Source organism: Somniosus microcephalus, chromosome 9, assembly GCF_052327205.1.
Source record: "Somniosus microcephalus isolate GS21.2 chromosome 9, FLI_Smic_1.0, whole genome shotgun sequence".
NCBI lineage: Eukaryota > Metazoa > Chordata > Chondrichthyes > Squaliformes > Somniosidae > Somniosus > Somniosus microcephalus.
The window spans coordinates 57,664,344-57,681,057 of record NC_140995.1 but is presented as its reverse complement, the minus strand read 5'-3'; the positions used below and the strand labels follow the sequence as shown (position 1 = coordinate 57,681,057).

General features: G+C 48.4%; 1 protein-coding gene across 17 annotated transcripts in view; it reads right to left on the bottom strand.

Annotated features, from left to right (window-relative positions):
• Positions 1–4,715: 4,715 nt before the first annotated feature.
• The window catches only part of rims1a (regulating synaptic membrane exocytosis 1a), a 1,194,810-nt gene continuing 1,182,811 nt past the window's right edge, over positions 4,716–16,714 (bottom strand). For all 17 annotated transcript variants that reach the window (XM_085996611.1, XM_085996612.1, XM_085996615.1 and 14 more), the window contains 2 exons: positions 9,293–9,432; positions 4,716–7,055 (listed from right to left, as the gene is read on the bottom strand). In XM_085996611.1, the coding sequence (XP_085852737.1) occupies positions 6,837–7,055; positions 9,293–9,432 (359 nt within the window). In that variant the 3' untranslated portion in view covers positions 4,716–6,836. The remainder of the gene's footprint in view (positions 7,056–9,292; positions 9,433–16,714) is intronic.

Below are 16,714 nucleotides of genomic sequence, written 5' to 3'. Positions count from 1 at the left end.
TTTGTATACTGTTTGCATTCCATTGTGTACATGCCTGGACATGCCTCGGCTGACTCCTCCCACAAGTCCGAGTATAAAGGTGGCTGCTCCCCAGCCCTTTGTATTTCTGGACCGGTCGACCACTCGAGGCAGACCTCCATTCTTTTGTTAATAAAAGCCTTTAGTTACTCTTCTAACTCTCAGTCTTTTATGAGTAATTGATAGCGCATCAATTTTATTAACAAAATGTTTATAATGGAAAAGATCCTCACACCAGCATGCCTGGACTTAGATCATCGGGAGGCGGACTCATCCACCAAGTTTACTCACTGGCTTAAGTGTTTCGAAAAATTCCTGACCGCCTCCGAAGCAATCAAATCGGAAGAGGACAAACTGGATGTCCTGACCTCCAAAGTGAACCACCGAGTGTACTCGGTCATCCAAGACGCGACCTCGTACGCGGATGCTATCAAACTCCTCAAGGACCAGTACACGCGCCCAGTGAACGAAGTGTACGCCAGGCACCTTCTGGGGAGTCGTAAACAACAACCTGGGGAATCGACCGTGGAATATCTTCAGGCACTGTCCGTGCTTGGCCGGGCCTGTGGGTGTAAGGATGTAAAGGCCGCCGTGTACACAGAGGAACTTATCCGGGACGCTTTTGTAGCGGGCCACAGATCCAATTACACCCGACAGCGACTGTTGGAGCAGAGTGACCTCAACCTCAATAAGGCCTCTGAACTCGCACTATCATTGGATGCAACCTACCAGGGCATGGATGCCTACTCCTCTGCACCATGGACGCCGCGGGGAACGACAGCCTGGGACACGGTAGGACCGCCTCATAGTGCCGTGCCACCCCAGCCACACCCCAGCAAAGGCCCAACTACCGCAGCAGTGTCCCAAGGCCAGACAGCAGTGCCCCAAGGCCAGAAATGCTACTTCTGTGGCCAGGCAAAACACCCCAGAGCGCGCTGCCCGGCGAAAAACGCGATCTGCTCGGGCTGCGGGAAGAAGGGACACTACGCTAGCATCTGCAGGGCCAAAGCCACCCCGAACCCCAGCAGCGCCGCGTGTGGGCCATGCGGGCCGCCATCTTGGGCCTCCTCGGCCATGTGCGAATCACCGGTACAGCAGCCATTTTGGACGCCTCCAGCCACATGGGGATCATGGACGCCGCCATCTTGGGCGACAGCCGGGACGCAGCAGGCCCCCGACACCGCCTCATCTGATACCCGCAGCGACACACCGACCCCTACGCTGGCATCCGTTACGCTGGACCAAGCGAGACCGCACCAACTGGCCAGTTCCACAATGGACATTAAGGTAAATGGTCACGATACAATCTGCCTTTTTGACTCTGGGAGCACGGAGAGCTTCATCCACCCTGACACGGTGCGGCGTTGCTCTCTCCCAGTCCTGCCTGCGCACCAGCGGATTTCTATGGCCTCCGAGTCCCAGTCAGCGGACATTGGCGGCTACTGCGTGGTGACACTCATAGTAGACGGGACTGTGTACGATAATTTTAAACTTCTGGTCCTGCCCGACCTCTGCGCTGCCGTTCTACTGGGGTTAGATTTTCAGTGCCACCTTAAAAGTGTTACGATGGCGTACGGTGGACCCCTCCCCCCACTCACAGTCCGCAGCCAGCAGCTTCCAAATTGCCCGCCGCGCACCAGGTGCAACCTCTCCACACTCCGAGTCACCCCCCCCCCACTGTTTGCTAACCTCACCCCCGACTGTAAGCCCATCGCCACAAAGAGCAGGCGATACAGCGCCGGGGACAGGGTTTTCATTAAAACCGAAGTGGAGCGGCTCCTGAAGGAAGGGATTATTGAGGGCAGCACCAGCCCCTGGCGAGCCCAGGTTGTGGTCGTTAAGACCGGCGAGAAGCAGCGCCTGGTCATCGACTACAGCCAGACAATAAATCGCTACACCCTACTGGACGCTTACCCACTCCCCCGCATAGCTGATATGGTCAATCAGATCGCGCAGTACCGCGTCTTCTCGACCATTGACCTGAAATCAGCGTACCACCAGCTCCCTATCTGCCCTGAGGACCGCCAGTATACTGCCTTTGAGGCAAACGGCCGCCTCTACCACTTCCTTAGGGTTCCCTTTGGCGTCACCAACGGGGTCTCCGTCTTCCAAAGGGAGATGGACCGGATGGTAGATCAAAATGCGTTGCAGGCCACTTTCCCATACCTGGACAATGTGACCATCTGCGGCCGTGACTTGCAGGACCATGACGCAAACCTCGAAAAATTCCTCCGCACCGCCCAACTCCTGAACCTGACATATAACAAGGAGAAGTGCATATTCCGCACAAACCGCCTCGCCATCCTTGGCTGTGTTGTGGAACACGGAGTCATCGGTCCCGACCCCGACCGGATGCGTCCCCTTATGGAACTCCCACTGCCCCACTGCCTCAAGGCCCTGAAGAGGTGCCTAGGGTTTTTCTCCTATTACGCCCAGTGGGTCCCCTACTATGCGGACAAGGCCCGTCCGCTGATCAAGTCCACCTCTTTTCCCTTGACGGCAGAGGCCCGCTTAGCCTTCCACCGTATCAAGGAGGACATTGCCAAAGCCACCATGCACGCAGTGGACGAATCCATCCCCTTCCAGGTGGAAAGCGACGCATCCGACTTTGCCCTGGCCGCTACCCTCAATCAGGCGGGGAGACCCGTGGCCTTCTTTTCACGAACCCTCCAGGGCCCGGAGACCAGACACTCCGCTGTTGAGAAGGAGGCCCAGGCTATTGTGGAGGCTGTGCGTCATTGGAGGCACTACCTGGCCGGAAAACGATTTACCCTGCTCACTGACCAGCGTTCAGTCGCTTTCATGTTTAACAACAAGCAGAGGGGCAAAATCAAAAATGACAAGATCTTGAGGTGGAGAATCAAACTTTCCACCTACAATTACGAGATCTTGTACCGGCCCGGGAAGCTCAACGAACCCCCGGATGCTCTATCGCGTGGCACCTGCGCCAGCGCGCAGATCGATAGACTGCGGGCCCTCCACAATGACCTCTGCCACCCGGGGGTCACCAGGTTCTTCCACTTCGTCAAGGCCCGCAACCTACCTTACTCCATTGAGGAGGTCAGGACCATGACCAGGAACTGCCAAGTCTGCGCTGAGTGCAAACCGCACTTTTATAAACCAGACAGGGCTCACCTGATAAAAGCCACTCGCCCCTTCGAGCGCCTGAGCGTCGATTTTAAAGGGCCTCTCCCCTCCTCCGACCGCAACGTGTACTTCCTCAATATTATTGATGAGTACTCCCGTTTCCCGTTCGCCATCCCCTGCCCGGACATGACCAGTGCCACAGTCATTAAATGCCTAAATGACCTCTTCACCCTGTTCGGTTTCCCCAGCTATATCCATAGCGACCGGGGCTCATCGTTTATGAGCGACGAACTCCGTCAGTACCTGCTAACTAGGGGTATTGCCACAAGCAGGACCACTAGTTACAACCCCCGGGGGAACGGACAGGTGGAAAGAGAAAATGCGACAGTTTGGAAGGCCGCCCTGCTAGCCTTAAAGTCTAGGGGCCTTCCAACCTCCTGCTGGCAGGATGTGCTACCCGATGCGCTCCACTCTATTCAGTCACTGCTCTGCACTGCCACTAACGCCACCCCTCATGAGAAAATGTTTGTCTTCCCAAGGAAGTCCACATCGGGGACATCGCTACCGCCATGGCTGACGTCCCCAGGGCCGGTCCTACTGAGAAGACACGTGAGGACCCATAAAACGGACCCCCTGGTCGAGAGGGTCGACCTCCTCCACGCCAACCCCCAGTACGCTTACATTGCGTACCCGGACGGGCGGGAGGACACAGTCTCCATAAGAGACCTTGCACCCTCGGGGGCTGCAGTAACCCACTACCCACTACCACCCCCCCCCACGATCCGATATCCAGCCCCAGCAGACGGCAGGCCTGGGTCCCGCGACCCGCTCAACATCTACGAGGACGACACGCCAGCGCCACAGCCTACGCGGGACTTGATGCCGGAAGCTTCACTAACCCTGCCGTCGCCACGCCGATCACAGCGGCAGACAAGACCTCCGGAGAGACTCCAATACACTAACTTTTAATACACTTCACCCCGCCGGACTCAATTTTAAACAAGGGGTGAATGTGGTAAACCACTGTTTGTATACTGTTTGCATTCCATTGTGTACATGCCTGGACATGCCTCGGCTGACTCCTCCCACAAGTCCTAGTATAAAGGTGGCTGCTCCCCAGCCCTTTGTATTTCTGGACCGGTCGACCACTCGAGGCAGACCTCCATTCTTTTGTTAATAAAAGCCTTTAGTTACTCTTCTAACTCTCAGTCTTTTATGAGTAATTGATAGCGCATCAGACGACTGCCAACGTTTTAAGTACCTCCTCTTTATCTATTTTTATCCTATCCAATATCGCTACTGCCTCCTCCTTTACTGCTACATTGGCAGCATCCTCTTTAGTGAAGACAGGTGCAAAGTACTCATCTAATACCTCAGCCATGCCCTCTGCCTTCACGAGATCATCTCCTTTTTGGTCCCTAATCAGCACCACCCTTCCTTTGACCACCCTTTTACTGTTTATAGGTTTATAAAAGACTTTTAGGTTCCCTTTTATGTTACCTGCTAATCTAGTCTCATACTCTCTCTTAGCCCCTCTTAATTCCTTTTTTAGATCTCCTCTGTACTTTCTATATTCAGCTGGTTAATGAAGTAAGGAAAACAACCTAAAGTTGACATGAAAAGTAAATTTTATTAAACATGTTTACATAACATGAGTCTGAAGTTCATTTAAAAGCACAGGGGAGTGATTAGACAACTGCTGCGGTTAGAAAGATACCATCCAATCAGCTGAATTTGGCCACAATAAATGGAATAGTATCTAATGGTGTAGCAAACCAGTGTTTCAATTCTTCCTGCTCAGCAGGTCGAGCAGCAATCAATCTTATTCACCCTGTAGGACAACAGATAAATTAAAGAGCTGGCCGATTTAAATGAGACATATTCACTCTGTGCAGGCAGAATACCTAGAAGTCAAAATTTTGTGTATACACAATGCTTATAACATCTGTTACAGCCCCACAGTAAGAACCTACACCAAAATCAATAGGGTGCTTTTCTGTACTACATCAGCAATTATTTTCCAGATAGGGTACAAAAAAATCTTTCATAGACATTCACCACCAGACCTGAGCCTAGTTAAAAATCAGCAAAAATGTCTATAACAGAAATGAATGGCTTTGATTTCTTAGTTATTTCTTTATAATAATTAACAAGCAAACTGTACAAGTACATGCAACATACAAGCTGGCCTATGTGGAACTAACACACATATTAATTAACTCCTGTGTTGGTTTCCCCCCCTACAAAACGTGCATGCAGCAATTGAACAGTTCCAGAGTCATGCTGCTCCACATCAGTGATCAGAAAATCAAAATGGCCTGTGAGAGCAGGAGGAGGAAGAAGTAGAATCATTGCACCTGCATGGACATAAATACACAAGGGATTTCAAGGCCAATGGGACTTAAGGAAAAATGATTTTTTTTTTAAAAAAGCAAATCGAAAGTTTGCTTTTCTTTCAAAAAGTAATACATCTCACTGTAAAAAAATCAAGCATTGTGCTTGCAATAATTCCGAAATAATGTAAACTAAAGTCAGATTAAAAAACACTAACGTGTGCAGGAAATTTCAACCGGAATTTCCAGCAATTATCAAACAACTTGTATCATGCTCTATCCAGGGCAAAATCAGAGTGTCATGTGACACACGATCAGGAAAAATCCCAGGTACAGCTCAAACGGCTTATGCGAAATCCATTATTGGTCAACACTTTGGGAAGTCAAATGTACAATTTTATACAGAATCTATCTCAACTGTTTGTAATTATAGGAAGAGAATTGCATTACAAGGAACATTTCAGTGCCACAATCTCTGCAGAATATCAAGACTGAAGTTGCTTTTAACAGTCCCCAGCACTGATTGCAGTTTCAAAACTTTTTTTTCATGCAAAACATCAGAAAACATAAAAAATATTAATTCATAATGCAAACGTGTGCCTGTTTTACAAAGAGAAAAACAATGGCAATTGTGTGGCAAATGACAAACAACACTTGAGAGTCTTTGCTTAGAAATATAATGGGTGCTGCTCAAATCTGATCTCAAATTTGAGGTTTTTTTTCTGTAGCTAACTCACAATGAATGTGAAGCTGTTGACTGGGAGCCAGTGATATCCACGCACTGGCATTATCTGCACTAAAGTCTGTAGCTGTTGAACACCTTTTGTGATGCTCACAGAGATACGCAGCAGCCCTTCAAGAAAGGGACGATGGGAAGGGTCTCTGTCAGCATCAGGGGGGCAGTTGCAGGAATTTAACTAGGATTCAGTACAACAGACAGCAGTGGAAGAAGTGTGTGCAGAGAAACAAAATGTAACACCAGTAAGGTAACACTGTTTATAGTTTCTATAGAAATGTTATGAACAATTCCATTTTTTTCTCAGCCTGATACCTTTCCAGTTTGTTGCTATATATTTTTAAATATTTGTTTAGGTCAGAGCACTGGTCTCATTCATTTAGCCTCTTACACATAATCAGTGACTTTCACTGATACGTCAGTTTCCATTCAGCATTTAATGTTGTGCGTGTCTGCCAATTCATGCCAGCATACATACATAAATACATACACACATATGTATGTACTTTTTAGGATTTATGAAGCCCTATTAATTTTTTGAAACAGTACTATTGGCAAAACAAGAGTGATTGTCTGGCTCCAGCAGTGATTTGATCATATTTGTGGTCAGCTTCTGATCTTTGTCCTGTTTGCTGATTTTTTTGGAATCTCCCAGTAATTCACTATGACCTAATACAGGGAGGTCCAGTCGAACTCTCAAGAGATGATTGGGAAGCTCTGCGAGTAAGGGGCGTCAAGGTGGGGTCCACCAATGAAGATGTTGGAAATAGTTTGTACCAGCCAATCACCATGCTGGATAGGTCAAGCTCTTCCAATAGGATCTGTGCCACTCCCATGAAACATTTGTGGTCCATTCGGCCATAATCTCCCCAGACTATCACCTGTAAAATAACAAAGAAACAAAGTGAGGAGATTAGAATGTATACCGTACAGTGAATTGCACTTGAATGACTGTGATAGATATCTTGCAGTAACTTTCCAATGATCGCATATTAACAGAATTCTTTGGGAAGCCTATATTTAGGTCGGTGAGAATAAACATGACCATGGTGTGCATATTACCGCCATTGTAAATAAGCCAGACATGGCTACAAATACTCCATTGACTAGAGTAGCAAGGATGTCATTTAAGCAGTTTAATTTACTGCTGGCAAGTTTCAAGCAATTACCACCCCAAAAAAATGAAGGGACATCGGGACTAGAGATAAAGTATGGTCCACAAGCATTTTTAAAGAAGTTTATCTTTCAAATAATCCACTCAAATTATTGAAAATATCCAACTGCAAACAAGATTACAGCTGTACAAAAGCAAAATACTGCGATGCTAGAAATCTGAAATAAAAACAGAAAATGCTGGAAATACTCAGCAGGTCAGGCAGCATCTGTGAAAGATTACAGCTGTATATTGGCCATTTAAAAAATAATTGCAGTGGATTGCTTTGAATTGCCCTTAACATGCTGCAACGGGGGCTTACTGAAAGTCAGAGAGAGAGAGAGAGGGAATAACCAGGGAAAGAAGACATGGTAAAATTGCTCTTTTTAAAGAAAAATGGCAGAGTATCTGCGTAATTAATGGTACACTGATAAGAGTGCACAGCTAGGAAGGATGCGGTTTCTAAGAATGCCATTTTTCTGGCGGGATTTGATTACGGAGAATTTTACCACTTCCCATGCAGTGAAACAGAAAAAAAAAATGAAAAACAGAAACAAAGAAGCTTCGAGACCAGAGAGAGGGAGAGCGAAAGGAAAAAAATGCAGGAAACATTCGGGATGGGCGTGATAATTGATTGTGCCCCTGTGAAGCACCTTGGAACTTTTTCTATGTTAAAGGCGCTATATAAATGCAAGTTGCTGTTATTGTTTTTATGTTCAATTTTATTTCAACTTCTTACAAAGTATGCCGCTCACTATAAATTTGAAGTACAGTCAATACCATTTCAGACAAAGTTATGGCTTCAGTTGGTCCCATGCTTGCCTCCAAAGGTTCTATGGATTCAAGGCCTACTCCAGGAATTGAACAGTTAATTTAGCATGAGGCTTCAGTGCAATGTTGAGGGAGTGCTGCATTGTTGGAGGTGATATTAAACCAAGGCCCAGTCTGCTGTTCAGGTGGATGTAAAAGATATCAGCGCCACCAAAAAAAGAAATTAACTGGTTGCTTATCTCATTATTCTATGTGGGACCTTGCTGTGTACAAATTAGCTGCCATGTTTGCCTACAAAACAACTGTGAATACACTTCTTTAGTAATTCTTTGGTTGTGAAGTGCTTTGACTTGCCCTGACAGCATGAATGGTGCCATATAAATGCAATGTCATTCTTTCTTTAAGACCTCTGCAACAATGATGAATTCCACCCAACAAGATAAAAATAATACAGGTGCACCAACATTCCAGTGGTACACCAAGCACCATTTTTATCTTGTGGTGGAGTTTCTACTTGTTTCTACTTCCAGTTTGGTTATTGCAGTCAGGAATGGTGATGGAACAATTACTGCTGAAATGTTGATGCATCCGTTTCGCTTTTAGCTTGGGTGGAGTTCATCAATGTTGTGAAACTCTTATAGCATCTGCAATGAATAGACTGAGGGACTGAATGCATTCACTAGAACAAACTCCTACTCTCCATAAATTTATAAAATATACTCTAGATTTGTAGCACACCCGAGTTGCTTCTTAGAGGCAAGTCTTCCAAAAGATCTACCTGGTCATGTAGAAGCGATCGGTGATCCTTCAGATACACCAGGTTTCCCAATCAATCAAGTCCACATAGTGTCAGAAATCGCAGTTGCATTTCCAGCCATGGGTGCCCTCTAAGATCATGAATCCAATCTAATGTTGACGTAACATGGATGTTCCAATAGTAAACTAAACAACTGGGAAGCAAAAGTCCAGCCTGGGATTCAGGGGATTGGAGGCATCAAAGTCTGATCCAAAGTCACTTACTGGGATAACTGTGGTCACTGTCCTTGAAGTGGCTCTGGGGGCAGGTGATGCATTTCAAATAAACATAACATTTAGGATAGAATGTTCACTGACCATGCGTAAGAGAGATAAAGGAGTGGGCATAACCCAAACATGTCTTCTGAAATAGTTCCAGTAGTTCACTGCGGCACTGACCTGCAAGACTTTGCCCTGCGGGCTTTCTTCAAAGAGTAATGACTGTTGATAGAGTGGATCAAGTGTTTTCCGTGCAATTTTTGTCTTCTTTTTGGCTATGCACACACCATTCTCCAGCAGGTACACTTTGACATAAGGAGCTGTAAAAGGATGAAAATAAAAATTGAATAAATGCCCAATTTTAAAATCAAATTTCTCTCTCTTTTTCACTGGTTACTATTGCACCGCGTCATAGGTGACCTGATCCTGAGAGAGTAATTGTCACCTTCATCACCTGGACGGTAATCTGGTGGAGCAGATTGCCTGCTTGTTGTAGAACCTGCCTGACTTTCATCCCATTGTTTTAAAAGATCAGGCCGGTTCTATAATGGGTGGGAGAACCACTCTGCTACCTGGTGACACAGATGAAAATGACCAAGTATCTATTAGTGCAGCACTGTAAGTAGCAATGAGAAAGACTGTTAGATTTTCTTTCCTTTCCAGCTTGACTGCAGAGTGGGGAAGAACCTCATCTCCACTTGCCACCCGACACCTGCCAGGAAAAGATCATAAACTTCCTATTGCATGTGTGAACCTGCATCTAAAGCTCATCAACACATTGGCCCAGAACTTGGTGTCGGGGGCTTGCCGCGCGTGCAAGCCCCCGATCTGCACTCACCCTGCGCGCTGACATCTGAAGCCCGGGCCTGCTTGCATTTCCTGTGACAGGCCCGGTTCAGATGTCAGCGCACTGTGCTTACCTGATCCAGCGGCGTAGTTAGTGCGATGTGCCGGCTGGGATCAGGTGAGCACTGTACAACCAATCAGGGGAGGGGAAGGTTCATTCATGAGTTTGAGAGTAATTGCCCTTGAGAAGGTGGTGGTGAGCCGCCTTCTTAAACTGCTGCAGTCTGTGTGGTGAAGTTAGGTCAGGAGTTCCAGGATTTTGATCCAGCTCCTTGGTGCCACACTCATTCAAATGCTGCCTTGATGTCAAGGGCAGTCACTCTCACCTCACCTCTGGAATTCAACTCCTTTGTCCATGTTTAGATGTTTAGACCAAGACTGTAATGAGGTCTGGAGCCGAGTGATCCTGGCGGAACCCAAACTGAGTATCGGTGAGCAGTTTATTGGTGAGTAAGTGCCGCTTGATAGCACTGTCGATGACACCTTCCATCACTTTGCTGAAGATTGAGAGTAGACTGATGGGGCGGTAATTGGCCGGATTGGATTTGACTTGCTTTTTTTGTGGGCAGGTTATACCTGTGCAATTTTTCACTTTGTTGGGTAGATGCCAGTGTTGTAGCTGTACTGGAACAGCTTGGCTTCAGGACAGATTTGATAAACAATATAGGGAGAGACGCCATGATCTTGTGAGAACAGCTGATTTTTGGGGGGATAAAGCATCTTATTTTATGGATTAAATTTAAAAACAGCAATGATTTATTGGTTGTGATAACCCCATAATTAAACAGCTCCTCTCATGTGTGAGCTGGTGGGGGGCTAAATTCGATAGTCCTCGAAAATGTGCGCAGGTATCGCAATGTGCAATTAGCCTGTGCCCGTTGACTCCGATGCATGTGATCTTCATGCTGCCTGCTAATTTAAATGATAGTAGCGTGCAGCCCAGCACTGAACGCACTGTTGAGTAGCTGCATGCCTCAAGTTTGTGCGAGGCTAGCACCACTTAAAGCTAGCCTGCACTACTTAAAGCCAGCCTGCACCTCTTAAAGGGGAGGTGCATTCTGGCTGCAGCAGGTGCTGGAAGTGGCTGGGGAAGGCATTCTGAGCAGGAAGTCAACATACTAATGGCACAACAGGGGAGAGAGCGGGCTTCATGATTTTCTGGCGCAGCACTGGAGGCCTTGGTGCAAGAGGAGAGAGGTCCTCTATCCACAGGGAGCCAAGAGGCCCTCAAGACAAACTGTAAGAAGGCAGTGGGAGCAGATAGCCGTTGCGGTCAATGTCAGTAGTGTAGCCCCAAGGATCTGGATGCAGTACCACAAGAAGTTTAATAACCTCACACGAGTGGCCAAGGTCAGTGAATTAATCTTCAAATGACATATGCTTACAACTGAACCACTAGGCTCAGACACTGCTCAAATCACCACCCACTCCCCTTCACTCACGTACCAATAATCTCTATCAATCACGACTCATACCTAACATTCATAGCTTCACCTCACCCTCACACACTTAGCACTGCTGCAAGCCTCATCCACATCTCACGACTTACACATACTGCCAGCTATTCAACAATGACAGGCACATCATTCAAACACACTCACTGACACATTTCCCTCTCTCTTGAAGGACAAGGTGGCTCATAACTGGAAGCAGCAGGGACTACCTGCAGCAAGACAGGTATGCCTGCATGACCTAACCCCCCATGGAGGAGACGGTTCTGGAGATTATTGGGGTGACCTGCGTGATCAGCGATGGGACTGAAACAATCGAAGATGACGGCAGCCTCGTATCTAATCTTCCTTCTCACATCCCACTTCCCCCACATCTCACAATCTCTTCTGATTTACAAGCTGCAGATGGTATAAGCATGCACCTCTTGCTTCCCCCCAGCACCCACTCCCCACCTCACCACAATCCTACTCTTGTGCCTTTCTCCTTTCAGATACCCAAGAACTGCAACCTGGCCAGACAGTGGTGGAGGAGCAAGAACTGGAAGAGGAAGAAGGCAGTGTTGCAGAAGACACAGCACCGTCACTCGATTTCATACTCGCAGCTACCAGCTCAGGTACTGACACTCCGCGTACTTTAGAGGATAGGTTGGAGGTGGGATCTGCATGTGGTGAGACACCGGGCACGAGTGACCTGTAGCCAGAGCAGGGGACAAGTGTAGTGCAGGTGCCAGCTCCCTGGAGGGCGAGGCCGCACATGAGTTCTGCTGTGCTGGACTCAGATGAGGACTTCGATGGGGGGGGCCTACTGAAGAAGGCTGATGGGTATCCACAATGAAATGCTTTGTGCATTGGCAGGCCTGCCAGAAAGCCTGCGTGCAATGTCAAGGAGCATGGAGGACTTCGGCACCAGCCTTGCAGAGGGCTTTCCTCAGAGCTTGGAGCCCATCCTTTCCAGGATGGAAGTGATGGGCAACTCCAGTAGCGCACTTGTGGACCCAACCACGATGCAGAGTCTGATGGCCGATGTCTCAGCTTCCATTGCAGCACAAGCGGAAGCGACCCAATGTCTGAGTGCTGCAGTGGAAGCTCAGACTTCTGTCATGCAAGCTCAGACTGCTGCCATCGTGGCTGGGGTTACTGCTATTGAAAGGGGCTTGCAGGGTGTCACAGCAGTCTTGCAAGCTGTCCTCCAACAGATTAGAGTTTAGTGAACTTGCTGTTTGGAGATTGCAGGTTTCTACCCAAATGAGGGATAAACAAGCTGTGCTGGTAATGAACAAACCATGGCAGCAGTCTTCAGAAAAACACTGATGTTTAGTAACACTTACAATGATTGCAAGACAGTAATAAATAACATGAATGCAAAAAATATATGCTGGCTGTAGAACATTGGAAGAAATCTGCCCAGCTTGAGGATCGTAATCGGGGGAAGGGGAAAGAGCTCCCTCCCAGGCAGGATCTTCCACTGCCATTCCACCCAAATTTTTGGTGGAAAATAGGCCAGGGCAAAAAAAGCCATTTCGCCAGCTCCAGTGTTTGCAGCCACTTCCGGGATTTTCCACCAGAGGTAAAGTCGACTGTTATACATAGAAATGCAATGCTTTACAACACAGATACACTTCATTGGGCCCCACCAGTCTGTGTCAGCGTTCATCCTCCACACAAGCAAATAGTTCTAATCATATTTACCTGTCCTGTTTCCATATCCCTTCAACCCCTTTTCCTCCATCCACTTATCTAATCTAATCTGTTGATTATCTCTAGATAAATGTGGGTAGGCAACACCTTCACGCAAGCATTCTTCCACCTTGCCCCAAATAATTTTGCACCTATCCCATCAGTGGCAAGCATGACAATCTCACTGAATACAAATCTGACAACCTTCTTACTGTTTAACAGCACCATTCTTTCTCTTGGTGCCTACTTTCAATCCGAATCCCCTACTTTCTCCTATAGCAGGAGTTCTGTGGCGACTGTTTGATGATTAGCAGCAGGAGCCTTCAGGGATTAGGTCGAACTTACTCCAGCTAAATATTAGGAAGACTGAAGTCATGGATCCAGAATTTAATTTGTTTAAACATTGCATTACTCCACAAGTTTTGAATCATGTAACAAAACAAATTAGTTAATTTTAAAAGGAAAATAATATGATGTGTATTCCATGTCACCGTGGTGATAAAGGCCAACATTCCATTATCCCTTTTGATTGCTTTTTGTACCTGTACACTAGCTTTTAGTGACTTGTGTACATAGAAAACCAAGGCCTATGACATAGTGTACCTCGACTTCCAAAAGGCACTTGACAATGTTCCACATGAAAGGCTATTAGTTAAGCTCAAAGCTGTGACGATTCAAAGTAAATCATGCGAATAGATTTTAAAAACTGGTTCAAGGGTAGAAAATAATGCGTATTTGTGAGAGGAGTTATATCAGGGTGGAGGGCAATTACTGACTCAAATACTCCAGGGATTGATGTTGGCACTATTTCTGAATTACATCAACAATTTGGATACAGAAACTCGATGCAAATTGTTCAAATCTGCAAATGATGCCAAACTAGGATGGGCAGATGAATCAAAGGAGGCAGCTTAGCATTTACAGAATGAGTTGGATAAAATATGTATTTGGGCAGAAAAATAGCAGATAAAATTTAATACCAACAAGTGTAAGTTGCACGGAGTTAAAGTACTGCACACCTCCAAAAGAGCAGAATTCTCTCAGTACTGCACTGAAGCATCAGCCTGAAATGTGTGCTCAAATGTGTGCTCAAGTCTCTGGAGTGGGACTTTAGTCGACAATTTTCTGACTCGGAGGTGAGTGTGCTACCACTGTGCCAAAGCTGACACCAGTAGACAGCGGAGATCATGATCAAACTTTAAAGATCGGACCTGGGAGCAGCGAGGCCGAGTATAAAACCGGCAGTGAGGTAAGGCCCGACCAGATTGGACCTGGGAGCAGCGAGGCCGAGTATAAAACCGGCAGTGAGGTAAGGCCCGACCAGATTGGACCTGGGAGCAGCGAGGCCGAGTATAAAACCGGCAGTGAGGTAAGGCCCAACCAGATCGGACCTGGGAGCAGCGAGGCCGAGTATAAAACCGGCAGTGAGGTAAGGCCCAACCAGATCGGACCTGGGAGCAGCGAGGCCGAGTATAAAGCCGGCAGTGAGGTAAGGCCCTACCAGATCGGACCTGGGAGCAGCGAGGCCGAGTATAAAACCGGCAGTGAGGTAAGGCCCAACCAGATCGGACCTGGGAGCGGCGAGGCCGAGTATAAAACCGGCAGTGAGGTAAGGCCCGACCAGATCGGACCTGGGAGCAGCGCGGCCGAGTATAAAACCGGCAGTGAGGTAAGGCCCGACCAGATCGGACCTGGGAGCAGCGAGGCCGAGTATAAAACCGGCAGTGAGGTAAGGCCCGACCAGATCGGACCTGGGAGCAGCGCGGCCGAGTATAAAACCGGCAGTGAGGTAAGGCCCGACCAGATCGTACCTGGGAGCAGCGAGGCCGAGTATAAAACCGGCAGTGAGGTAAGGCCCGACCAGATCGGACCTGGGAGCAGCGAGGCCGAGTATAAAACCGGCAGTGAGGTAAGGCCCGACCAGATCGGACCTGGGAGCAGCGAGGCCGAATATAAAACCGGCAGTGAGGTAAGGCCCGACCAGATCGGACCTGGGAGCAGCGCGGCCGAGTATAAAACCGGCAGTGAGGTAAGGCTTACCAACTCAGCAGCGAGGAGAGAGGTAGAAAGTAATCAGAGTGTGACGTCACCAGGGAGCAGGTAAGTGATTGGTTGGTGAGTGTGGTAAACCACTGTTTGTATTCCACTGTGTACATGCCTGGACATGCCTCGGCTGACTCCTCCCACAAGTCCTAGTATAAAGGTGACTGCTCCCCAGCCCTTTGTATTTCTGGACCGGTCGACCACTCGAGGCAGACCTTCATTCTTTTGTTAATAAAAGCCTTTAGTTACTCTCTTAACTCTCAGTCTTTTATGAGTAATTGATAGCGCATCAATTTTATTAACAAAATTTTTATAATGGAGAAGATCCTCACACCAGCATGCCAGGACTTAGATCATCGGGAGGCGGACTCATCCACCAAGTTTACTCACTGGCTTAAGTGTTTCGAAAAATTCCTGACCGCCTCCGCAGCAATCAAATCGGACGAGGACAAACTGGATGTCCTGAACTCCAAAGTGAACCACCGAGTGTACTCGGTCATCCAAGACGCGACCTCGTACGCGGACGCTATCAAGCTCCTCAAGGACCAGTACACACGCCCAGTGAACGAAGTGTACGCCAGGCACCTTCTGGGGAGTCGTAAACAACAACCTGGGGAATCGACCGTGGAATACCTTCAGGCACTGTCTGTGCTTGGCCGGGCCTGTGGTTGTAAGGATGTAAAGGCCACCGTGTACACAGAGGAACTTATCCGGGACGCTTTTGTAGCGGGCCACAGATCCAATTACACCCGACAGCGACTGTTGGAGCAGAGTGACCTCGACCTCAACAAGGCCTCTGAACTCGCACTATCATTGGATGCAGCCTACCAGGGCATGGATGCCTACTCCTCTGCACCGTGGACGCCGCGGGCAATGACAGCCTGGGACACGGTAGGACCGCCTCATAGCGCCGTGCCACCCCAGCCACACCCCAGCAACGGCCCAACTACCGCAGCAGTGTCCCAAGGCCAGACAGCAGTGCCCCAAGGCCAGAAATGCTACTTCTGTGGCCAGGCAAAACACCCCAGAGCGCGCTGCCCGGCGAAAAACGCGATCTGCTCGGGCTGCGGGAAGAAGGGACACTACGCTAACGTCTGCAGGGCCAAAGCCACCCCGAACCCCAGCAGCGCCGCGTGTGGGCCATGCGGGCCGCCATCTTGGGCCTCCCCGGCCATGTGCGAACCACCGGTACAGCAGCCATTTTGGACGCCTCCAGCCACATGGGGATCATGGACGCCGCCATCTTGGACGACAGCTGGAACGCAGCAGGCCCCCAACACCGCCTCATCTGATACCCGCAGCGACACACCGACCCCTACGCTGGCATCCGTTACGCTGGACCAAGCGAGACCGCACCAGCTGGCCAGTTCCACAATGGACATTAAGGTAAATGGCCACGATACAATCTGCCTTTTTGACTCTGGGAGCACGGAGAGCTTCATCCACCCCAACACGGTGCAGCGTTGCTCTCTCCCAGTCCTGCCTGTGCACCAGCGGATTTCTATGGCCTCCGAGTCCCAGTCGGCGGACATCGGCGGCTACTGCGTAATGACACTCGTAGTAGACGGGACCGTGTACGATCATT